This window comes from Homalodisca vitripennis, chromosome 5 (genome assembly GCF_021130785.1).
Source record: "Homalodisca vitripennis isolate AUS2020 chromosome 5, UT_GWSS_2.1, whole genome shotgun sequence".
In the NCBI taxonomy this organism is placed as follows: Eukaryota; Metazoa; Arthropoda; class Insecta; order Hemiptera; family Cicadellidae; genus Homalodisca; species Homalodisca vitripennis.
The window spans coordinates 87808513-87835997 of NC_060211.1; the positions used below are offsets into that span (position 1 = coordinate 87808513).

A 27485-nucleotide genomic window follows, 5' to 3' on the forward strand; every position below is an offset into this window, starting at 1 on the left:
GAGAAAATAATATTATCATGTATACTCATAACATAACATCTTCATGTTAAATGGTGTCACTAGTTTATGAGCACACAATTAGATTTAGACAAAACACTGGGAAGTATATAACTTTACTGTTAATCCTAAGATAAGGATTCAAGTTAAGTTTTACAAAGTGGATGAGGAGAAAATAATATATTATCCTGTATACTCATAACATAACATCTTCATGTTAAATGGTGTCACTAGTTTATGAGCACACAATTAGATTTAGACAAAACACTGGGAAGTATATAACTTTACTGTTAATCCTAAGATAAGGATTCAAGTTAAGTTTTACAAAGTGGATGAGGAGAAAATAATATTATCATGTATACTCATAACATAACATCTTCATGTTAAATGGTGTCACTAGTTTATGAGCACACAATTAGATTTAGACAAAACACTGGGAAGTATATAACTTTACTGTTAATCCTAAGATAAGGATTCAAGTTAAGTTTTACAAAGTGGATGAGGAGAAAATAATATTATCATGTATACTCATAACATATAACATCTTCATGTTAAATGGTGTCACTAGTTTATGAGCACACAATTAGATTTAGACAAAACACTGGGAAGTATATAACTTTACTGTTAATCCTAAGATAAGGATTCAAGTTAAGTTTTACAAAGTGGATGAGGAGAAAATAATATTATCATGTATACTCATAACATAACATCTTCATGTTAAATGGTGTCACTAGTTTATGAGCACACAATTAGATTTAGACAAAACACTGGGAAGTATATAACTTTACTGTTAATCCTAAGATAAGGATTCAAGTTAAGTTTTACAAAGTGGATGAGGAGAAAATAATATTATCATGTATACTCATAACATAACATCTTCATGTTAAATGGTGTCACTAGTTTATGAGCACACAATTAGATTTAGACAAAACACTGGGAAGTATATAACTTTACTGTTAATCCTAAGATAAGGATTCAAGTTAAGTTTTACAAAGTGGATGAGGAGAAAAGAATATTTTCCACTCTAACACATATCTGAAGAGTCATTGATGTCATTTAAAAAGGATATGTTTATGTTCCTGCTATTCAGCAAGAAATTGTGTGCGTGAAGCTGTGTGTAACAGCTAGTATACAATAATTAGAGATATGTAACTATGTTAATGTATTAAAATTTAAACTTATGTCTCAAAGTAGTTAAAAATAAGTTCACGAGGAAAAAATACATAGAAAATGAGAAAATAAACTGCCAACTACTAATGCTTCAGTTGGAGCATGAGCGTGGTTATACGACAGGGATAAATTAATTTTTGTTTACAGCTACGCATCTCCAGAGACCGCCCACATCTGGAGCCCTGCTGCCAGCAGCTCTCAGCTCGTGGCTACCGCAGGTTCAGTCATCTGCCAGTCAGCAGAAACTAAGACTCCAGTCACTCCAGCTGGAGCGTGAACGGCTCAAACTGCGGCAACAAGAGATAATGCGTCAGGTAAGTTTTGTTTGTTTGTACCTTATAGCGTTATTTTCACTGAGAATTGCAACTGATAAAAGATTTCCAGCATATCAACATTAACATGCAGTATGTTTGTATTATTAACATTTACGTTAGTGGGGTCATACTTTGACAAATCCATTCAAAGTAAGACAGCTTATGAAGAGGTATATAAAGAGCATTCATTAGTTTTGGTGTCCAGGTTATTTTCAGTTATTACTATCCCTTGAAAAAAAAAAACAACACCTATTTTCATGTACATTAATTGGATTATTATTCTGTATTTGATACTGGTTTGAAGAATCTGTTGAGTACAGTAATTAAAAAAAGTAAACTCTTCCCAAAACAATCTTTTGACTTAGTAGTGGTAGTTTGGTGGTATCAAGTATCTGTACCTATTTTTATTAATGTTTTAATTTATGTTAAGTATGAATTGGATAAAATAATAAGATTTGACAAAATATTAAAAAAAAAAACTATATTAACACCTCTTAATTCTGTATAATTTGTTTATCTTTTTTAACCTCTAGTTATCCAAATGGATTGAAATTGCATGGAACAACTGTGTTAACATGGGAAAAATACTTGTGGTCTTTGGATTTTGTATGTATTTTTAGTGGTATATACAACATGTATAATTTTATATAATAAGGTCAATTATTTCATATACATTACTTTCATATACTCATAAAAGTCCTGAAATTTGTGTGTGTTAAAAAATAATAAAATAGAATAATTTGAAAAAAGCTTTTTTCCTTATATACAATTTAAATTCAAGAAGTTAAAATTTTCAATCATAAAATAATATAAAAAATGCCTTATATATTAGAAAACGTATTAAAGTTAAATATTTTAAATTAAAGAATAATTAGTTTCTAAAAGATTTATTGTAATAGAAGTGAAATGTAGAATTTTGGGTGAAGAATGCATTGCCGATTAGGCCACTAAGTATTGTTTTCTTTAAAACTTATTACTAGTTTATAATATCGTTAAGAGTAATTTGAAGAGCACAGTAATAATCTTCTCACATAAAAAATACAATTTTCTTTTAGATGTGAGGACAATAGGTGAGGTGAGGATCAGAGCCAGTGTTGAATGGCAATGTTAAACCATGCAAAGACAGGTTCAACCACCACACGACTATTGTTGTGATCAATAGTGGACACATTCTTGATCCTCACACTCCCTCTGTGTGTGACTCACTCACTCGGAATCTTATTGATTGAATTGCGGCAACACGCTAGCTCTAGCTCGTATCGTTAAGTTTGATAATGGTATTCGCTAACGGTTTACCAGAACGGGAGTCTAATACGAATTGTGTTGATTTCAAATTTGTATAACAATTTGTTTGTAAACTCACCATATGAACTAAAAGTAGTACTGTTCTTTTGAAGCATTTTATACATACAGTATCATTTATACTATAGTACAGGAGAGTATGAATTAATAAATAGATCTTAGCCTTCCAGTGCTGATAATAATCGTTTTTTTATAATGCACTGATGTAAGATACTGACATTCTGCCTAGGAAAAATACTGCTCACTGATGTTTTAACTGACATCACATTATTTGGAAAACATAGTCTTAATTGTGAATATTTCCTTTATAATAGCGCAAATTTCTTCAGTAATATTCTGTATAAAAATACTTCCTTTCAAGGGGATCATGAATCTTGACTCCACAGATTCTGATAACCATAAAAATTATGTTGACCATGAAGAGATTACCACCAAAAACTACTGCCACCACCACACAAAATTTGATGACGACCCGCCCAAAACAACCCCAAAGTTTTGCTTTAAGCCGAGAAAATAATTTTTAAAATAAAGATTGTGCCTCACCAGAAGGGTTAAGCATGTATAACTTCACTACAGGTTTTAATTATAAAAAAAATATATGAACTGAAATGACTTTGACCATTACTGTATGATATAATTAAAATTAACAAGAAGTTTTTGGCATAATAACTGTTCATATACACAATTAATACCTATGGACAGAGCATGCGGGAATTTGTATTCATTGCCGAGATAAGCCAACTTCTCTAACGTATATTACCGATATTACCACTACTAGAAGTAATTGTTTAAGCCAACCACATATAAAAAATTATGAGCCATTCAGGTATGATTTTGTTTTTGTAACATCCTGTATTATAATTCGTATATATTTTTGATTGTACACTTTAATAATAATGCCTGGAAATGTCAACTGACTCACTTAATGTTGATTGACGTGCAATCAACACCAAAACTTATGATTTGTATTTTACCTTTAAAAGTATTATTACACCGGTCAAAGACCTTTGAATTATACGTCAATCAAATGCCTATTAAATGTTTTTAAGGTTCAATTGTTTTAGATTTTCTTTTATTTTGTCTCCAGTTGACATTCTGTGTGGTTTTCCCAGATTTTATTTTGTTTGTCTTTTTGCAGTGGAGATTGTTGTTTGTACAAAATCAATTGGTTCTTTGTTTGGAAGTTTTTGTATGAATTGAGCAAAGTGTTATCATAGACTATTTATTATACAATACTTCAGAATGGGTGATCCTTATGATCAAGATCAAGTGATATTTGTGTTGTTCCAATGAAATCTGACTTGACTGACTTTTTCAAGTCAGAAGTAGAAGTGTTGTATCTTGTTTTCTTGTTAGTTTTTTGATAATTTTGAAGCAAAACACTGACTTTTATGCTATTCTACATCTACTACCTTCTAAAAGATGTAGGAAAAAACATTAATTTGTATGAGAGTTAATTGTATTATGGTTATTTCATTGTGTTGCAACTACAAATGGGTAAACATTTACCACTTTGCTATTTATTTGTAAATATAACAATTATTTCTATTTTTATTTGGCTACTTTGAACTTGTGAAACATTTTTTATTTTATTATAATGTGGATACATTTGTCATTTATTTTTCACATTTAAAGTAATAAATACAATATATGCAGTAAAAATATTTATTCATAAGAAGAAAAATGATGCATAACACTTTATACATACATTTTTTATGAAATTTACAAAGAAATCCTGCGCAAACATAAGATTTCTGAATAAAGTAGAAGGAGCCTGTAAAATCTGTCTGTAAATAAGCATTTTTTACGTAGGAAAATGATTCTAATTTTAGCAAAAAAAAAAGAAAACTAAACTAAATTTATAAGTAAGCAATCTTTTTAAGCTTTGGTTTGTCCTGTACGAACTGCATTAGTCAAACATGAATCTATTAGATGATGAGAAGTAACCTTACTAATAAATCCTTACCACTGTTTTAAATTTATTAATATTGATATTAATGTTGTTGCTACTTGTAATAAAATGACACCATTTGTTGTATTTAATTCATGTTATGGAATAAACAGTTTAGTCATTGCAAGTAATGTGAATCATTTATATAAACATTCCTAAAAATGATATTAACCTAATTTAAGAAAAATGAAAGGTTAAAAAAAGACATGCCAAACTTCTTCAGTTCATATTTTAATTAACTTATAATCACAGGCTCACATTGAAACTGTCTAATTCATTACAATTTGTTATAAATTTAGATTTACTACCCTAACCTACATTTCTGGACCATAAAATATATATAAAACGGTTGTCTAAATTAATTCACCTCTTTGTATGACTTAAAAACCTTGTTGGAATGCCTGTAGTAACAGTGATCGTTGGTTATTGACAGCAAGAGCTGATGATGCGCCAGAGCACGACAGACTCAGGAATGGACCCCTTTCTGTCCGGACTCACAGACCACGCGCGCCAGGAGTCGGCCGACAGTGGGCTGGGCATGAGCAACAACTACAGTCTGCCACATACACCTGAGGACTTTCTGTCCACCATGGATGACAACATGGATGGTGTCAGCGGTCAGTACCTACTACCTTCCCACTCATTGTGGAGCTGTGACATGGTTTTCCGTGGAATGTGTCTCCAGCTTTGTACCAATCACACTGTTTAGAACAAGTCCTCAATGGTTACAAAATCAATGTGGAATAGTGACAGGAATTATCATTAACACAATCTCATGACAATTCACTCATTAAATGTTTAGCAACTTTCAATACCAATTCTAAAATTAATAATTTATTCATGTTGGAGATGCTCAGACTTTAAAACACCATCATCTAATAATATGTAAAACACTGTAGTTACATTAACAGCTATTTCTGGTGAGTAAATTATTTACTACCTATCCATCCTTCTCGCAGTCAATTCACATTTTACTGGCATCTCACTTACAGCTGTTTAGAAAGGGTATTTAAAAAAATTACAGTATAAATGTAAAATTATATGTAATCATAAAATCATCAAACCACATTAAAATTTTCCTTGCGAAATTTACCATCAAGTGGTATAGATATCTTCAAGGAATAAGTAAATTATAAGTGTTTATTTTGTGATCAAACTTTGTAATTTCGAGAGGACTATAGTCGTGATATTGATGCACCGGCATTACTCATTGTGTATTCTAAACTTTTATTTGTGAATTCTAAGCATGTACGTATAAACTATACCGTGATCAATGGTTTATTTGTGATTCACTTATTGTACAATAATTTAGTGACATTCACAGGTCTGTAGGCTAAATTGTGTTATAAAAATCGTTATACCCAGGCCTACGCCTAGATTAAATATAATGTTTATTTCATTATTTTTTATTTTATTTTTTGAAAAAACATTTAATAGAATTAGTAACAGACATTTTTAGATAAAAAGTATAAAAAAAACAAAAAATGTATTTTTATTTTCAGAACTTTTATGCTCTATAAGATAGAAGTGGCCTCAAAATATAATAAGCATACAGGAAATATCTAAATATGTTAAAATGTGAGTACTGTATGTAATTTTTTTACACACAACATTTTACTATTTGCCCAAAACGATTAAAAAATATTGGGGTAAATGGAATTTATTGATGTTTTGTGTAAAAAACCTTTTTTTAAACATTTTGAATATTTTGAAAAGTAATACAAAAATTATTTCTATTCTTTATAAGGATTTACTTTTGGATATTTTTGTTTTACTTTTCATTTTTCACTTATAATGAAAAACAAAAACCTAAATTTAAATAAAAAACTAACCAAACTTTATATCAATGTTTGTTGTTTTGTACTGAAAAATAAAATATATAATAGCGTATACTTTACTTCAATAATAAATATTCTGCATAGGTTTGAATGAAGGTATGTAAAACTAGCAAAATAGTGCGTACTATTATAGAAATTTCAACTGCCAGATCCAGAGTTAAAAGAGTGGATAGTAGAAAATTCCATAAAGTTAATTTTTATTTCCTTGACTCCTAACATGTAGATTAACATCTACATGGCCAAAAACATATGCCACGCCGTGCCTCACCATCGAACACTCCCAGTGTGGTAGGTCTCAGTGTAATAAAGTGTAAAATGTTTTATATTCCAATGCATGATGTATCACAGTTAAGTGACTTGCTTCAACTCCCAGTAATAACATTTTACAAATAGTATTCCTTTAAATCTCTAGGATAAATTTTATTTCAGTTTATCTTCATTTTTCTAGGATCAGAGTAATTTTATATGTTGTCGATACTTAAACTGTAAATTGATTTATCATATATATTTTTATGGCTTAGGTGTGGAGGTGTGATGATGGCAAAATTATATAATTATATTAAAGCATAAAATAGTTCTACGATGTAACTGTAGTCAATTTCGTTAAAACCACATCTGGGTAGAAATTGAATATATATATATATATATATATATATATATATAAATTAAAACCTATAATGATTAAACTTTAAACTTTTTTATTTTGATAGTTCTGTATAAAATACATTATAAAACCAGATAAATTATTGTATTCGCTAAAATCATGTTTCCAAAACTTTTGTTAAAATTATGATTATACTTAATATTATTCATTGATATATTATAACTTTAATACTTCAAAAATTCTAATTATAGTCATTCAAATTAAGAAGGAAGGGGTTTTTTAACATTCTGAATAATTGCCATTCAAATGTATATTAATACCATGGTCTAGTGCCAACTGATTTATATAAGAGACCTTGGCAGCAGAAAATATTACACAATGAAAGAACCAACTTAGTTTTATTATTTTTAATATTATACTGTTTTGATAAGTATTTTTACATTACCTAAAATATTATGTAAAAATGTATTCAAGTAAAAGAAATATTGAGTCACTTAAATGTTGAGCTTAACCAATTATTTGCAATTGGTTTTTAGTGCACGGTACATTATAACTTCAAAAAAAAGATATCCTAACAATATAAATGCGAAAGTGCATTTGTTTTTTTTTTTTTTGTTTTCACGCATAAACTACTCAACCGATTGTACTGAAAGTTTACATGGACATTCTTGCAGTTCCTGAGATGAATAGAGGCCTATTCTTATTTGAAAAATTTCTCCGATCTATGCCCCACTGAATTTTAAGTAACGAAAAATCCCATCTTGTTCTTTAAAGTTGTGTAATATTAATTGAATGAGCCTGCCAACTATAATCAACTGTTCTGTTTAAACATTGTTTATTATTTTCAATTTGTTTTAATTTATAGTAAGTACATTTTCTAATAAGTAACCATAATTTTAACGACATTGTAGATTTCAGCAATTAGGTAAGTACTCATCTACCTTAGAAAATGTCCTAAAACATAAGAAGGTCATAGTTTGACTCCAATGATTCCCTTTGAAGTAGGAGTCAACAAGAACTATGCTGGATGAAATCTCGCTGGACTGTTCTTTTGAACAAATGTACTAATTACAGCTCAAATGTTCTAAAGTATTAAAAGAACTTTTACTATAAATTTAAAGACTGATATAAAACCCATCTTAGTTTTCTTTTGACAGAAGTAGGCTTGTCTGATCTGTGTTATATATTTTCTTGATCGGAAAACAAAACAAAATCAACTATGGAACATAGCATACTTAGAGCAGAGTAAATTACAATGGTAATAATTATAAACTCATTGATGTATCTTCTTGATTGTGGCAACAATACAAGCTCATACTGGTGTAGGAAATACAATTAACTTGAACCAGCAGTGGTCATACACGTGCAACGCCTACTAAATTGCTTGGTAACCAACGGATAACTGCTAGCAGTGGAGAAATAATAGGCAATGTAACTTTTACTATACATTTAAAGACTTATGAAACCATCTAAGTTGTCTTTTGACAAAAATAGGCTTCTCAGAGCTGTATATGTATATGTATATATATATATATATATATATATATATATTTCTTGGTTGGGAGAGATGCAAAATAAGCTTTTAAACAAACAATACTAAGAATGGAGTAAATTTAAATGACCATAAATATACACTTTTTAACATATTTTCTTGATCTTAGGAAGAAGGTAAACTCAACATAGGTGTTGGAAATATACGAGGGCCATCCGGAAAGTAGTACCCGTTTGTGAAATAAAGACACAGAAGTAAATATTAACAAATATAAACATTTTTATTGAAAAGAGCATACCTTAAACTACTTCTCCACATAATCTCCAAGCAAATTTAAGCATTTGTCATAACGTGTGACGAGTTTTTGTATTCCAGCGTCATATTCCTCCGCCGCCAGCCGATTGAAATACGTAGTCACGCCTTCTTTAAGTTCTTCATCGCTGTCAAATCTTTTTCCCGCCAAAAACTCTTTAAGTTTTGTAAAGAGATGAAAATCTGAAGGGACCAAGTCCGGGCTATACGGTGGATGGTCAAAAATTTCCCAATTGAATTGCTGCAGAAGTTGTTGTGTTATCCCCGCTGCATGAGGCCTGGCATTGTCATGGCATTGACGTCGATTTTGTATTGCCCGCCGTAATTTCTTTAATGTTTCACAATACGCATTAGCGTTAATAGTGTCTCCACGGGCCATAAAATCAATAAGCAGTACACCACGTCGATCCCAGAAAATGGTTGCCATAAGTTTCCTGGTGGACAGAACAGTCTTGAATTTTTTTGGTTTCTTTGGTGAATGAGTATGATGCCACTCCATTGAATGTCGTTTACTCTCAGGTGAAGCATAACAAACCCACGTTTCATCACCAGTAACTATGCGATTCAAGAACGTGTCTGCTTCATCAGAATAACGTTCCAAAAATGTGAATGCAGCAGCCATACGCTTGGTTTTGTGCTCATCTGTAAGCATGCGAGGGACCCACCTTGCACAAATTTTTGAATAATGCAGATGGTCTTTGACAATTTCATGAACAATTGTTCGAGAACATTAGGGAAATGTTCACAGATGTCATCAATTGTGACGCGCCGATCGTTTCCTCACGAATTCGTCTACTGACCTCAGCAGTTGATCTGTAATGACAGATGGTCTCCCTGAACGCTCATCGTCGTGTGTGTTCCCCCTCCCCAAGTTGAAATTACGACACCAGCGCCGAACAGATGACTCTTCCATCACATTGTCTCCATACACTTCCTTTAATTGGCGATGAATATCACAAGGTCGAACGTTTCTTGCGTTGAGAAATTTTATTACAGCTCTCACTTCACAACTGGCGGCGTTTTTCAATTTTTTTAAACATTATGAACTGCCACAGAAACAACACAGGCAATGCTAGCGTCACGGAACTTGTAACAGAGAAGGCAGACAAGCCACTGAAGCGATCTGACCTTGACCGGCGGCGGCTACTCGCGTCGTCAGCGCCTCACGCGGCGGAAACGGGTACTACTTTCCGGATGGCCCTCGTAATTCATTCATTCATTGTTGTGTTGATGTCAATCATTCGAATGTAAGTCTCAATTCTGTTTCAATGATTCAATGATCACATGATTCCACATCTCTGTGGAGATACCAGCATTTTCTTCTTCCAAAAAAAAATCTGTAGACTGGCTTTAGTTATAAACCAGACATTTGCACTACAGTACTGTTGGGTCATATTGGGAATATTTTTACAGTTGTTATGTACAGCTTCTAAAACATGTATAGTTGAAGTGAAGTTAGTCAATGATTTTTGGCTGGATTTGTGAAATTAAGGCTGGAGTTAAGTTGTTTAGCAGTTTTAAAAGGATCAGTTGTTTTACCATTAATGGTTAGCTTGTGTTGTCCTTCAATATGTTGTTTGAGGCATCTTTTACTCTTGATCACTTTCCAAGCTGCTTCATTTTTGTTGGATGATTGATGTATGTAATTAGTGTTTGCTGATATCTTAAGGTCTTGATGTGGAAATCATATTCTTTTTTCTTAAGGGCAGTATATGCAGTTTTTGTGATTGGGTGTGGCCGATTCCTTTGTCAGAATTCTCGGGTACATCTACAGGTTATGTGTACTCAACCTTTTGGTTTGAGTATGCATCGAGCTGTAGATGCGCGTGATCTGTATCTCTTTTACTTTTCTCACTGTGATTAATTAATTAAAATGTGTGCTGCAATTGAAAATCCCACCACTTGTGAAGTGCATTCGGTAATAAGGTTTTTGCTGACAATAAACACCAATATAGCTCAGATCTGGCACCAAGCGACTACCACCTCTTTCCAGCGATGAAGACCTAGCTCGCAACGCAGCGCTTCGATAGTGACGCTGAACTTTCTCGCTGGAGTTAATCGGTGGTTAAGATCACAGGCAGCAGATTTCTACAAACTTGGAATCGAAAACTTGTCCGCGTTATGATAAATGTCTCAATTTGAACAGAGATTATATTGAACAATAGCCTAAAAGTGTAGCTTCTAAATGTGTATAATAAAATGTTCCTATTTTAGTTGGTTAATTTCTTATTTCAAAACATCTGTTACTTTCTGGATAGCCTGCATATTTGGGGAGGATGTGCTTACATTAGTGTTTCACAATCACAGATTTAGTATATAAAATTTAGAGACTTGCATATCGTAAATTTTTGCCTGATGGGTATCTAAACTTTTAAAAGATAAACTCAAAACAAAGACAATGGGACTGGCTGTAGTTTTTTAACCAGTATCATTTAGAAGTTGACAATTTTTAAAGCCAGATAGTCACTGGCAATGAAAAATGTGTGTCTTTTGTCAAGGTCAAACCAATAAGAGAGTCAATGGCGTGGGTTTATACCTTGTTGCTGCGAAAACCGCTACAACTGGTTAAGTGCTTAGTTGGCAAAATTGTAAATATTTACTGAAAAGCTTGCACCTAAATTAATGCTGTTATTGATAAACGTATGTCACTTATGTTAAAAAATAATGTAAGTTACTCTCTCAAATGTATATAATAAAAGCTGTAAGTTACATATAATTTTTTTATTTATTAAAACAGCTTACTTTCCTAATGACTTTTGTATACATGAAAAGCTTTAATAGATTAAATTACCGGGCCATTTCTAGTCTGTCTGATTATTTGTTGACAGAGGGAGGAACCCCGGGGCCGGCAGATATCGCCTTGGACTCGCACGAGATGACTTCTCTGACCGATAACATCGACTCTACGGATGATCTTGTTCCATCTCTACAGGTGAGTAGTCTAGTGTGCGATGTGCGACGGTGTTAGTCATGCACTTGTCTCATTGTGACACTTTGCTTTTATTTCAGTTGGCAGCTGATGATCCTATATTCCCTGCCAATATCTTCGGTGGAAGCATTTTGTAAATGAGGTGGGTGAGTTGTGATGTCCATTACACTTAGCTTTCTATCGCTTCTGTCGTTAAAGCTATCAAGTAACAAACGTCTCAAGATTTGGTCATTATATTTTCTTCATTGGGTTAATATTACAGGTCTCAAGTTTGTTTTTTGTTTTTGCTTAAATTTTAATGAACTGTGTTGTTAAGTTTCTTTTTAGTATGGGCCAACAAAACTGTTAGTACTAAAAACAATTTCTATTATACGTAATTACATCTTGATAATTTTATTTTGGTTTAAATTTGTACAGTTTTTACCTTGCTAAAATTTTACTGTTTATATTACAACTTCCAACTAAACTATGTTTATTGTATGTCCATATGTAACACTTAGGAGAAAAACATCATAAAAATAATTCGATTACAAAATTTATGTTTTTATATAGTTTACTGGTATGTACCTCAAACAGAATAAATTAAAAATATAGAGCTGGAACCATAAGTAACTATTAAGGACATTTCATACTTTTTTGAGGGCCTTCACAGAAATATAACTGAGATGACTCCAGACTATGAACACAAAATTAAATTCCACAAGAATAAAATTACTACATAATAGCTGGAGACATCTGAAAAACATTTAGAAGCGAAGAACCTCAAACAGGACCACAGCGGAGCAGCAATCACCTTTCCTACACTTTTTATCAAAATTTCTTGTAATAACAATATTTGTTGGAGAAAAAGGTTTGGAAACTTACAGGTAACCATACAGAATCCAACATGTGAAAATATCACTGAGGAAACTACTATTAATATAGAAAATTTCCACACAGAAAGTTATTGCAAATTAATTGCAAGGAAATCAATTTCAAAGAAATAAACAAAGGAGATTAATTTAAAAAAAGCCTCAACTACATGTGCAGAATGTTCTACCAAAATATAAAACTCACAATATCTCACTCTAAAAACAATGGTGAAGAACCCCCTACATAGCCCCCTGAGAATTGAGAGCTATGCAACAACTATTGAGTGACTTCAAGATTCTTGGGCGTAATATGGCATTGAATAAATTAACAGTTTACAGGGATGAACAAATTCAAACAGTATTAGTTAACCTTAAAGTCCTAACCACTGGTCTTGATCTAAACATTGAGGTGGTTCATGATAAGTTGGCTATTGCTCCAATTCATTGCTGGTCCTAACAATTGCCTAAGGTGTTATTCAATGTGGACAATTTTCCATTATGATCTTCATTACCAACTATAGAAACTCCTCCAACGATAGAAAGTACTTTATAGTTGGCGTAGTAGCTGAAAGTGACGGACAACCAGAAGAGACAACATTTTGTTGACTGGATTATGAGAAAACAACAGAAAACATCTGCTTTGGGAACATGATCATCTTCAGTGATAAAGTGCACTTCCATTTAAATAGATTTTTGAATAAACAGAATTGCTGTGTCTGTTTTTAGAGAATCCTTGCATGATCCAAGAAAGGTTTATAAATCAACAATGAGTGACACAGGTAGGTGCGTCTTTCGGTTGGGATTTGTTAGGCTCTTAGGACAAACTGGAATAGTCAATAGACACCGATATCATATGCTAATAAAGGAGTTTTTGTGGCCCCATTTGGATGAAATGGACATTCTTAATGTGAAACAATTTAGTTGATCCATGAGCAGTTCCTGGTTCGAATCATTTCACACAATGCTAGTGATCAATGATCACCAAGCCACCATGTATAACTTTTTTTGGGATAATTAATGAAATCAGTGGTGCAGTTAGTAAACCCTGAAACATTTATGACCAAGAAGGACGTAATTCTATGATTTATCTGTGAAACGAAAGTGGAACTTGACATCATAGTGAATTTCATGGACAAAAGCGTGCAGCCAGTACAGTTTAGTAGGTCATATGGTTGACATTATTTTTCCCTGGCTTAATGTTGGTGAAGCCTATCACTTAAGGGGTTTGCAAAATTTCATTTCTGTCTGTCTGTTTGTCTATACAATATCTAGAGAACGACATGACCCATACATAGATTTGAAATTTTGAATGAAACTTCATTTCTATAACAGCAACATCGAGTTCTGTGATAGTGCACATCACTCCATGGGATTTGGATGTGCATTAGTGAACAGTATTATAATAGTCTCATGTAAAAAAAGTGAGTGTAATCTTATGACATTTTAACATGTAACATAGTAACACAATATCTAAACTAATGAAATGAGCTTAGAGATTTAAATAACTTTGCATGGAATCTTACAAGGCCTGTTATGTGACACATAGTGTGCTACCCTATACATAAAATGGGTTCAGGTTAAATGAAGATGATTATATATTTTGTTTGTGTTTTTTGTAAAAACGAATTTCTTTTAAGATTTACATACATCTTCCAAATGTCCAACACACTTATAATATAGTAACAGAGTAAAAACTAAGTAGCGAATTGCTCGGAAAACACAAGAGTACCTAAATATTAACTTATTGGAAACTTCTGAAAACAATCGTTCTAAATGGGAATTAAAAGGTCATCAAACAGTAGCTTAAAATTCTCATTAAAACCAATAACAACAAAGATAGATAGCATACATAATTAAAATAATCTATTTGGTGCAGTGGGCGACATAACTTAATAACTTGATTTATTTATTTTATTTATTTTTGTACAATAGCTATGGGAATATTATCCCAAAACAGCTATATTAACAATACAAGTTAATAATAATAATAATAATAATTTACAATATAATATATAAGTACATATACGAAGAAACTCAATTACAAATTCTTTATTAGGCTGAGTAAAAATTAACTGTTTCTATTATAGCACGAGAAAAAATAAAAATACAATACAATATATAATAATAATTATTAAAAACTTTAACAAAACTCGGTTACTACCTTAAGTTTAAAAAATAATATTTGCTTATTTATAAATGAATTCAAATTATTATTAAATATATCCAATTCATATTTATACATGTTTAACAACCTAATACCTTTAAAAAATGAAAAGTTATAAAACTGCACTGTATTACAATGTGGTGTAAAAAAACCAAGGAGGGTCTTTTAGGATGATAACCAAGATGGCAACTCAATTTAGGATGATAACCAAGCTATATCAGGGGTCCTGAAAGGAAACAACCTAAGACGACTTCCACATGAAATCTGTATAGGATTATCTGACGACTCAGCACTTCTATAGTCTATTAAAACGAACTCAGAATACAACTCAATCAAATTTAAGCAAAGAATAATTAGTTGCATTATAGTAGAACAAGTAAGTATCCAAGAATTAAAGACAGGTTACAGGTTACAAGAAAACAAGCACAGAAACTGTCTTGCTTCAGTATTATGAACTATGTAATATAATAAAAACCAGTTTTTTAAAAAGGTATAAGATATAATTAAAGTTACATATGAAACATACTTACAAGCACTGAATATAAAATTTCTTAATGCAGGTGGAAATGACAAATGGTAAACCACAGCTTAGAAAAACCGATAATCTGCAGCTCAAAGATCTCGAACAGAAATATAATGCCTGGTTCATAGAGCAGGCTGAGAATAAGTGAAAAGGTGTGTGGAACACAGTTAACTTTTGGGGGGAAAAATACTACAATCACGTTCCTAGCGATTCCAAAGAGAAGTACAAAGTTCACTTAACAGTACTGCCAATTTTCCAAGTAAACTCCGTCTCACATTGCAAACGTCCGTCCGCGGTTGCATGTACGAATTTCTTTACATCTTATCTTTCATGCGATCTCCATCAGGGAATCATTGAAATAATGAAATTTAGTACACCTTGGCGTACCAGTGAGTTTGAGTTCCTACAGTGATGATGAGAATATAGTCATGCTGTATTCAGTTTGTAAAAGAAAACATTGGGTGTACCTCATTATTAAAAAAAGATAAGCGTTTTGTGAATTCCATCATTTTAGAGAGGGCAAAGAGAGATTTTAGACTTAGTGAAATAACAAATTCAAAGATAAATTTGTAAGAAGTTTTGACAATTTTAGAAAATGTTATAAAGGGATGAAAATAAATTACAGAAAATAAATCACAAGCAGAGAATGTCTAGCTATGTGCTTGAGGTAAGCATTTTAACTAATTAAGAACCAGCAAAATCCAATAAATATTTTTTCGTTAATATCGGTAAAAAATAATTTGAAACATTCTTCAAAACTCAAAATTTATATTTTGTTTCTTATAGTAAAAGACAAGAAATGTATTTTCTATACCTTTTAAGAGACCATGTGGTGTGATGAACTAATGTGTTGGTATATGTTGAAGTGATGCCATGTGTATTGCAGCTAAAATCGTTGCATGAGGACGTTTGTGAAAATTGCTTGGCGAGCGATTCCAAAACATTCATCTTCTGGAAGTAGGTTTCTTTCAGCGGTTTCTATGTGGCATCCATTTCATAAGCAGCCAGCGATCTTTATTGAGCTTCTACTCCATCCATCTAGTGGAAGATGGATGTGTGCCTTAGGTGGCCTTATGTGTTTCCAAAATAGTAGTATAGAAATTTATCAAAATATGCACAAAATCTAAATTTAGGTACACACTACTCGGACTTATAACTACTCACAAGGAAAAATATTACACTTGTAAGTAACATAACACAAATTCTTATTTACACATTGCTGCATAACATACATTCGTATTTATAAACAGGAGAACACACTGGTGAAAATTAATTCTATATAACTTATACTGTTACTGTGCCAATGGTGCGGTGTAGCGGGTACAACGGTTATCGCATGATAACCAGATCAAGCAACGTAGAGCGCTGAGTGATCCTGTCCTTGCAAGCAGCCACTTGCCTGGCCATTGGTGGTGGTTCGGAAGTCACCTTTAAACCGTTGGTCCCCAGGTTAAGTGTTAGAGAGGGCTTCTTAGCCCTAACTTCGCCTGGTAAAATAAGACATCTTTACTTTACTTTTTTTTACTGTTACCACACAATAGTGGCATTAATTGTACTGATTGTTGTGCTGTTTTTATCAATTCTTAATAGGTATAAATAAACTTCTGTACCAATATGATTATCAGCCGGAATCTTAAATAAAATGTAAAATATCTTCTGTAGAAGATAATATTTTTTTCAAACTATCAATCTTTGTAAAATAGACTCCTAATATCACTAACAAATCTGATAAACTAGTCTCTAAATAAAGGAATTTACATTGATAATATAAACGTGGCTAAAATTATCCTGAAGTATAAAAATGGCCTAACCACTAAAGCTGCTAATTATTGATCAGTAAGACTGTTGATGAATATGCTTTTATAACTTATGCATTCACAAAATGCATCTTATAATTCCTAGAAAGCATTGCTTCATCAAGAACAAGCAATCAACAACCACAGTAATACAACTCATCAAAGGCTTCATCGGAGAAGTAGATCCAGGATGTGTAGCAATAAATCTAATGCTTTACCTCTGATTGCTTAGCCAACAAATTGAAAATTAGAAAGTTTAAATTATAGAATTATAGGATGGAACATGTATCTCAAACAAACCTTTATAGAGTATTAGTAATGTCAATTTGAAAAGAAGCCTTCTTATCAAGCAGTTGCCTCCTTCATGGAATGCCTAGCAGAAGACCTAAAGAGACTGCCAGAGAAGAATCTGGATAGGACTGAAAAAATGGCTCCTGGGATCAACAGTATTTGCACAACCCAATAGTTTTTTTTACTGGAGAACTTAACAGTGAGGAATAATTTAATTTTATACCTATATTTAATTGTAAATAATTTTTTCCTTAGGTCTTAATAATATCTCTAATCTTATCAATTTAAAATTTGTAAGACAACTGCTGTACTTACACATGTAAATATACGTACACACTTAATATGAACATGTAAATACAATATGGACCTTTAAATACAGAACCTTTCAGACAACTTCCCTATTATATTTTAAAGAAATTTCTATAGATAGGCTAAAGTTCTTGTGGTAAAATAATCAAAATCTGAAAAAATTAATGTCAGTTAACAGTGTTTACACAACAACTCGTAGAACAATAGAAAAACGTGTTTTGCTTGATTATAAATAACAGCATTTACTGGTTTGCTTAAAGACAGTCATTAGTGCATAAATAAAATTACATAATTTACAGAAATAATATATGAGGGGATACCAAAAGAAGCCAAAGTAGCATTGCTGGGGGAGGGGCTTGTGTAGTACGTGAGCATGTATAGTGCCGCTCATTGACAGTTCATTGCGGACTGTGTTATTGACCTAGCTTGTTCTTTTGATCTGTAGTGATTTTGCTAGTGCTATTTTGTTCTCTCTTTGTTTTTTGTGATGACAAGTTAAGTGAACAATGTGCACCTGTTATCGCAGCTGAGCATTACAGCTCAATAAATATACTGCTTAAATAATTTTAATGTTGAGAATATATTAGAAATTGAAATTATGGGAAATTCAAGTGTACGAGTGGTTGTTTTTTTTTTTTTAATGGACATGTCGATTAACCATTGTTCTGGATGACCATATAATGGAAAAAAATATGAAAATGTAGAAAAAACTGACTGGACTGTTGACAGACCATTAAAACATTATCAGGAATAAGTGTAATAACGTAACAGTGTTGGTAAAAAAGACCTCATTTAAAACAGATAGGAGATTGGGTTTTCTACCATGACAATGCACCTGCATAAATGCCATCTCTCATTTTTTTAAATATGGTATGGCACTGATATCTTTTGCACTTCACTTACCTGACTTAATTACATGTATTTTTTTTCTTACTTTTACTTAGAATAGTGGTAGATTCAGATTTGACTTCAAGAGAAAAAGGGAGGAGCTGCTGCCACTATTACTGGGGATGAATGTTAAAAATATTTTAAACAGTAAACACACTGATTGGAGAAATTATCAAGTGTAGAAGCTTGTAAAGTCAAATTGTAAAAAAAGAAACATAATTAAAAAAAATACTTTTTCTTTGGTTTCCCTCCATGAACAAGACAAAAAAATGTTTTTGTATTAAGTGAATAATAGTTTCTATAAATTGACAGTAGCATTAATTTTTTTGAAACATCTGTGTAGCTGTTTATAGCTACAATATTGGTCAATTGCAGTACATATTACTTGTCCGATAGTTTGATACATATATCAAATAATTTTATAATAACAGTAGTGCTGTATTCCCTTATAGTACTCACACAACTTGTACTTATTTTAACTCTTTATTGTATTTGACATAATAATCGGTATATTTGCATGGGAGGTTGAATTTATTGAGGCAAATTGAAACGGTTGGAATGATTGACAGCATGTAGAGCAAATAAAGAAATGATTATTATTTGTTGCAGCTTGGAGAAGAGTTCTCGTCGGACATCTTGGATGACGTTCAAGCACTAATCAACCCCAAAGTGGACAATGGGCTCACCTGGCTCTGATCGGAACTAGCTGACTATGTTCTCTTCTCTTTAGTTTGTATCAAAGCATTTTTACAGTTCTCTTATCATATCGTAACTGTTATAGAAGATATTCTACTTTTACACCATTTTTAAAGGTTTTAAGGATATCATGTGTTTGATGAAGTAGCGTAAGGGAATCGTTTGTTTGAACACTATGAACTGTGCTCGTTTTCAAGTTTAAGTTTGTGTTTAAAATAGATGTTTATTGCACTGTTATGTAATTCACCGAAAGCTATAAGTCATGTTGGTTTGCTAATAAAACAGGCAGAGACAATTTTTGATAATTTGAGAACGTTTCATCCTATTCTGTTAATTATTGTTGCTTCGATTTCGTAACTTTTTTTCTGTATTGTTAAGTTTAATAGCCGTATATTGTGTTGAAACAGTCGCTTTGATAAAATTTGCATTTGGATTCATTATTACATAGTTATTGTATTGTTATAATTTTAATGAAAGTTGAAAGCTATTAGGAATAAGGTTTGAGAAATTTATATTGTGTTTAGAGTCGGTATTGTCTCTGTACTTATGTTGTTAGACAATGTACATCCGTTGCTGGACTATCACAATTGATTCTTCAGAAAATTGTGGTTAATAATAATTCAAATCGATGAAGAATCGTTGGCCGTAAATTAGGTCTATATTTTTATAATATAAAATGTAGATTATATTTTGTAAAAAATGCTACTCGATGTAAGTTTATAGATTTTACATATTTAGATACATCTTCTGCATCCAGCATTACAATATATAACTGAACAAGCAGTATTAAAGGTAAGTGAGGGTCCAGCAGCTCCAGGTACAAAGTCCCCCACTGAGGCAGCTATCTCTCTGGCTGCTCATTGTTATCAGTATTTAGTTTATCTACGTATTACGTTTGTTGTTCTTTGTCAGATGATTATTTTTGTTATAAACTGATTGTCGTAGCTGTTTGTAACGGTTCAGTAGTGGCCAGGCAGGGTTGCTCACCCTTGCGTACGCAAGTGTTGAGACAGCTGTGTCCGGCCGGAGTAGCGCTCACTTGTCTCCTTCGGAGCAATAACGTAGCAATAAAACAATATCTAGCTGACAATAACCGTCACAGATTGCTCAACCCCTTGCCTCCGTAACTAATCCATCCATTGTCTGTGCCTTGCTGTTGTACATATATTAGCAATACTGTTATACTCATCTGTTAGTCGGTAAGTCATTATTACGTTCTATGATTGTAATCAAATTACAAAGATGCAGCTATGTTGTAGATTATGTTGTAACTAACATATCGCAAGGAATTGCAAACAGACAATCATGTTTTTGTACAAAGCCATAGTTGTAAGTCGTGTGCCTTCACCCTGTGTAAGGTAGTGTAGTTAGTGCCTTTCTCTCTCACCTTCGTGTCTTATTCCGGGCACTATCAGTCCGGATGACTCTGCCTTTCGCTTATATACACTGTTTTGCACTGTCTGTCACTTTATCCTGTTCGTTGAGAAATAGTGTGGGATTTTTACATGATATGTATAACTACAATAATAAAGAAAGTATGAACAAGAAATATTCACATTTATTATATTGACTGAAATTTATGTTACATGTTTGAAGATGTATAATAGTTTTCTCAGATTTACAGATATCCCGGGATAATTTTAATTTCCTTTTTGAAATTAATTTAGAATATCTGCTTCAGTGAATGTGTAAATTTTATACTGTAATGTTGTTAGTTAGAATTAAAGCAAAATTCAGTTAGTTTGTCAACGGCTTTTTATTTTGAACTTTATTTAGAACATTTACAAAAATTTGAAATATTTAAACAAACTATGTTTGAAGTACAGTATACAGTAAGTAAAGTTAAATTTTGAAACTATTTCTCTTTCACCATTGCTTAAATCCCATATTTTATTTATTGCCAATTTTATTTCTAGTTCTGGATCTGGCCATTTTATAGTAATCTAGATCTAGATCTTTATCTTTATTAATGATTATAAAAACACAAGTGACATTATTTAATTAAGTAAGGGAGATTTATTTTTAAGAAAAAGAAAACTAAAACGTTTTATTTTTAGAACTATTTGCTATTGCATAGACTGAGGTTCAGTGGTTATGAGAAATACATGTTTCATCTTCTGTGATAATTTCGTTTAACATGTTACATGTCATCCTCTTTGTCATGAATAAAAAGTAAAAAAATCAAGGAACTGTCCAATCTCTTTCGAGGTCCTCTGTGAAGAGTTTGGTTACTCATTGAGAGGACATTTTCTGAATCATTATCACCGTATACTTAACAAAACTGATGATAAATGTTAGTAGCTGACATGTTTCTTGGATTAAAAAATTGTATAACCTATTTTACCATACATGTGGCGATGATTAAAAAATCTTGAAAATTTGAAAGTTACACAGTGCAACATGGTTAGCTGCACATGCTTGTAAACAAGGGATGCTTAGACTCGTAAAACTTGCCAGAATTACAAGAGTAAACAAAATAATGGCCCTTACTTAAAAAAAGTTTTGTATACACAAGTAAAATATATCTTTTATATTTTTATTAAAAAAAACTAATGCAGACAAATTAAGACACAACAAAATTAAAAAGTCATCAGATGGTACTTAGGTGCTTTGGTTTTTAAAGACCATTGCCAAAATGTTTGTACTAAAATACAATATTCAACTTAAGGCATCTTTATTTATGTATTCAGTTTACCTGAATACAAGTTTTAAATAATTTAAAATTAAAATTAGCCTAGATCTGAATTCTGTATTTTTGTGCTAAGTTCAGCACCAGCCTTTTGACTCTTTCAAACAATTATGGGTTCTTAGGGTTACACAACTGGTGTCATAACTAAGTTTTCCAGTTGAAACTGCGTTGAAACATTGCTCACACATTTAAATTCTAGAAATATTTCAGGGAGATCCAACTTCAGTCTACTGGCAATGTAGACTGTAGTGTACTACAGTTGGAAATTACAGTTTAACATCTGTTGACAAAAGATTGCTTTCCACAGCAAATATAAGTATTTCTGGAATATAATTAATTGTGTAAGCAATGCTTCAACATGGTATAAACAGAAAAGCTTAAACGATTCTTGTTCAAATCGAAATTAGTTAACATTACATCAGTCAGATGGCTATGTTGGATCCTTTTGTACAGCTAACACCCAAGTCATTTTTGCATCATCAGTGTTTTATTGAAAATTATTCAGGGAATATTAAAGGTTCCGTAATTGTCATTCACACTTTGTTACTAAAATAGAAGATTGTAATTATTCATTAATATTTCTGCTCTTCTGACGATAACTCAAATAATCAGAGAATTTAGTTCATTTACTTCAAATGTTACAGTTCCGATGTCAATAACCAACCAATAAACGTTGATGGCCAGATCTAGAGTGAAATGCCATATGATTGCTGTTGCAATTGTAATGTAGAATATGTAAAGTTGCAGTAGTGACAGAGTATCAATAGTTTAGTGTTTTGTATAGTTTTAGCTTATAAACCATCAATAAATTAGATTAAGATCACCGAACATCGTAAAATGAATTGAAACACTTTCTGTCATTACAAAGCTTGTACTAAATGATCACACTCAAAGAGGTTATTGAACATAAGTAAACATGATCAACAATATTATTGTATATCCTAGAAAATATTTTTTATGACTGTTAAAGGAAGGTATTGTGAGTTTGTATGTGTGTTATATTAGATTATTTTGGCTGAAAATCTCAGTGGCAGATTTTTTTATACAATTTTGGAAACAAATTCTTTATAAAATAATAGTATTTTTGTAACATGAATGCCCCAACTTGAATGTAGTAGTTGTTTTTTTTTACTTTAATACGTATTTAAATATAAATAAGTAAAATAAAGTGAATAGCAATAAAAACTAGGCACAGAGTAAGAAGAATGAAGTGCCAATTTTTTGTAGTAAGTAGCCTATACCAATGTATAGTGTGAAGTTTGGCACGTTTGTAAGGGTTTGTCTTACAATGAAAGCAATATCCAGTTATTTGAGGTAAAATTTAACTATGGGAAGTATAAGCCTGGTGACAAGCGTTCCTGTGTTAGTACCATTGCCCCTATTCCACCCAATTCCTAGTACCACACGGAACACTTCAGATTATGTCATAATTACATATTACACGAACAGAATGGTGCTGTATTCCTACTTCATTGTTGACTATTAAATGAAATCTTTTAGGGAAGTGAGAAATAATTATAAAAATAAATTTAAAATCTGTTTCCTTGGACATAATTTATTTTACAGAAATATTCATAACTCAATGCATATGTTCTTTATGTACAAAACCAGGGCTCAATTTCAGAGGAATTAGAGGGCCTCCATTGCTTCAAATTCCCTCTAAAAATTGCCTTTTGTCTACAAAAATGAACAACAACATTAAGTATTATTATTATTCATTACCATAATGTGAAAAAAATACACAACCGGATATAGTGCATATACAACTTGATGAGCCGCAAAACATTCATAGTATAAGCAAATACTGATCAGTTTTTTGTGTGCATAACTAGAATAGACTAGAACAATCATGGTCAAATCAATGACAACTTTGATGAAACATAGATGATCATGAAAGTGTCTCTCTTTTGTTTTTTGGAGCCTTTAAATATGTAAATATTTAAAAAATATATTGCAAAAACACAAATTTTTCACATTGTGGTTTGAACATTCAAATAAAAAAGGTACATTGAAAGAGCCACAATTTTATGGAAAGGAGCACAAGAGAAGGCAATGTTATGCTTTATGTGGAGATCTTTCTACACCCTTAGAATTTAATATTTATTATGTAAATACTTTTTAAGGCATCATGGTCTGAATGCATAGATTGATCTCCCCTGGGCCGATCTGGTAGCGTGTTCGTTATAGAGCCGTACTCTTTTGTAGCTCCCAATATTTCATTCTTAAATTCTACGTATATGATGGTTTTCTTAATCTTTAATTTGTATATCTGTAGCCTATTTGTCATATCTATTAAATCTAATATTGCTGACAGTGTGTCAGGTCAGCGCAGTGTAGCAGCAGAATTAGTAAAAACGCCTGATGTTATATAGTGGTAGTACACAAGTAATATTAGTTATTCAGGAATAAAAAGCATTTTAAGTTATTATTTCAAACATGGTACTCTAATGCAAGTATTTTGCCATATGCACATGCACTCACAGAGCTATGCATTAAACAGTTTGGGCTTGGAGACCTGATTATAACAGTCCTGTCAGATTTCTTTTCATCCAAAAATTAACAAAGGATACCAAACTGTTAGTAACAATTTATTTGATCAATTAATGTATGTTTTTGTTCAAACGAATCCTGAAATTGGTACGAAACATTAATAAAGTGGATATTATAATTTGATTAGATTTTAACGCCATATTTATTTGCCATACTGTAATTTAAGAGTAAATCAATATTCTTTATGTTTTACATCAAAATATCATTGATCAAGACTTGCGAGTGTAATTTATATAGTGGAAGTGTAAACAGATAGATAGATTTTCAGTTTATGAATGAAACTTAACAATTCAGAAATACTCACTTTTATACTGCTACCTGCACTAAATTACACCTAAATTATGACCTAAGGAAATGTAATATGTTACACACGAAAAAGACCTTCTGATAGGAGTAAAAATCTTTCTTTACAAAATTCAGTTTTGAGATTCAGAATACACGATTCTTAAATCAATTTGAACATTGAGTAACATAGCCAAACTTAACACTCACACTTGTACTGTAATGAGTAATAAATATGTGGCGTGTTTTAAGTGCCATGTGAATTTTCCACCTATTTCTAGACTTGATTTAACTCTGCTCATCTTAACACTTTTCCTGTAACAGTGAAGAATTTGTTGGGATGCAAAACATTTGATCCCAAAATCTTATTTGAGTGATTCACAATGTACAATTTATGAGTCATTGAACACTAAGTAACTTAGTCAGACTTGAAACTTAGACTTGGACTGTAGTAGATACGTGGCATGCTCAAGTGCCATGTGGATTTTATACTTACTTCTAGACTTGCTGTAATTTTACTGATCTTAACACTTTCTGTAATGGTGGATAATTTGTTTGCGTCAAAATCGAGTGATCCAAAAAGGAAAATTATCATTTGTCGAGCTTTGATTAGACTTAGCCAGACTTGACACTCACACTTGGACTGTAATGAGTCGTAGGATAGTGGTGTGCTCAAGTGCCATGTGGATTTTACATTTATTTATAGACTTGTAATTTTACTCATAAAAAATGTTCTTTAATCATGAAACATTTTCGGATACAAATAATTTTATCCTAAAAATTCAATTGAGTGATCCACAATGTAAATCATTAGTCATTGAGCATGAGTAGACTTAACCAGACTTGACACTCACACTTGGACTGTAATGAGTAGTATATAGTGGTGTGCTCAAGTGCCATGTGGTTTGTATGTTTATTTTTAGACCTGTAATTTTACTCATCTTAAAATATTTTTGTGATTATGAAAAGTCTGTTTGGATTCAAATAATTTTATCTTAAAAATTCAATAGAGTGATTCATAATGTACATTATCAGTCACTGATTAGACAGCCTGACTTGACACTCACACTTGGACTATAATGAGTAGTAGGTAGTGGCGTGCTCAAGTGCCATGTAGATAATCCAAGTTTTATTTGAATTGTACTAGTTCTTAGAGTTACTATAAAATACAAATATGAATAGAAAACATTGCTTAAGTCAGCATAAATAAATGGGAGTTGATATAAAATTTGGTATACCATTCTTTTACAGTGAATTGATTTTTATAGAAAACATTATTGTATTTTACATTTATTTTGGCACTACATTTGATATTTTGTAACTATTTACTTGGTTTTATGGCATTTTAAGATAAACGTATGGACAATTTTACCAAGCTAGCTTGAAGCTGAAGTATGTATGTAGCTCTTATTTTTATGATTAATACAAATTAAATATGTCTTATTCTTGAGTGCTGTGAAATGTTTGTGATGAGTGTTAACGGTTTCAGTTATCAGATTGTGTTAATAAAATGTTGTGTTATTAATCGGAAGTCAATTGATGATCTTGTTAGAGAATTGTTAAACTGATTGTTATAGTTCAAATTTTGCAACTGCACTTTTGTGGGAGCAAGATATACAGTGGCCATCTTACGTTTTATGTTGAAGTTGTAGAATAATATTTTATGGCAACTTCATGACTGCTGATGGCAATCAATGTCATGTTGAGTGGAATTTGTTGTTGGCATTTAAAAGAACCAAAGTAAAATTATAAAGTTGCTTTACTTTCATGTTCGTATCCGATTTGATTTAAATTGAAAATTTGTAAAGTTATTATTAAAACAAATGAAAGTTGTGGCTTACTAACACTTCTGCTGCCTTACACTTACTGTGGTGTGCCTTGTATCGTCTTGTAAATATTACATTTATACACTCTTGATGTTTATCATTGTATTTATAATTGAATTTGTGTATATTGTTTAGCCAAAATTTATTCTTCTGTTTTGTACTCAGCAATAACACTTCTGTCAATATTTTTTTGTAAAATATTGTGTCATGTATTAAAAAGAACTATTGTTATTAAAACTAACTAATTATAAATATATAATGCCTCTTGATGTAATGATTCTAACATACAGAACTTTCTTCTTTTAGTGTTTAAGCTTTTTAGGGAGGTTATACTATGACAGTCTTCAATTATTATTTGTATTACACAATAAATGCCTTGTTTTTCTAAGTATTTCAATGGGTTTTATTTCATTACCTATTTATTTATCTCTTATTTTACTGTTAGTGGTAAGTAAAGGTTTTGATTGTCTAGATGTAAGTTTTCGATGAGCATATAATCAAAACTCTTAATATTTATTTATTATTGTAGAAAAAAGAATATCTGAGGAAATATAACAATGATGATCAGAAAATTTATCTAAACCATCATCTAAAGTCTACTTCTAACAACCAAATACTTGATCTGGGGTTAATACTTATTTGGTTTAAAAAATAACATTGAAAATTGAACCAGATGGGTCTAATTAAGAAACAGCAAAACAGGCAAGGTAA

General features: G+C 31.6%; 1 protein-coding gene across 2 annotated transcripts; it reads left to right on the forward strand.

Annotated features, from left to right (window-relative positions):
- Positions 1–1282: 1282 nt before the first annotated feature.
- LOC124362482 (transcriptional coactivator YAP1-like) lies at positions 1283–27165 on the forward strand. Of its 2 annotated transcripts, XM_046817024.1 has the most exons (5): positions 1283–1481; positions 5168–5351; positions 11809–11912; positions 11990–12051; positions 19341–27165. In XM_046817024.1, the coding sequence occupies exons 1-4, from the start codon at positions 1473–1475 to the stop codon at positions 12044–12046; spliced, it is 354 nt and encodes a 117-aa protein (XP_046672980.1). In that variant the 5' UTR covers positions 1283–1472; the 3' UTR covers positions 12047–12051; positions 19341–27165. The 2 variants fall into 2 exon arrangements, with proteins under 2 accessions (XP_046672980.1, XP_046672979.1); XM_046817023.1 differs by lacking the exon at positions 11990–12051.
- Positions 27166–27485: the final 320 nt, after the last annotated feature.

Coding starts and splice junctions, on each gene's coding strand:
- LOC124362482 (XM_046817023.1), top strand. Junction 5,352..11,808: donor CAACATGGATGGTGTCAGCG/GTCAGTACCTAC, acceptor ATTTGTTGACAG/AGGGAGGAACCCCGGGGCCG. Junction 11,913..19,340: donor ATCTTGTTCCATCTCTACAG/GTGAGTAGTCTA, acceptor TATTTGTTGCAG/CTTGGAGAAGAGTTCTCGTC.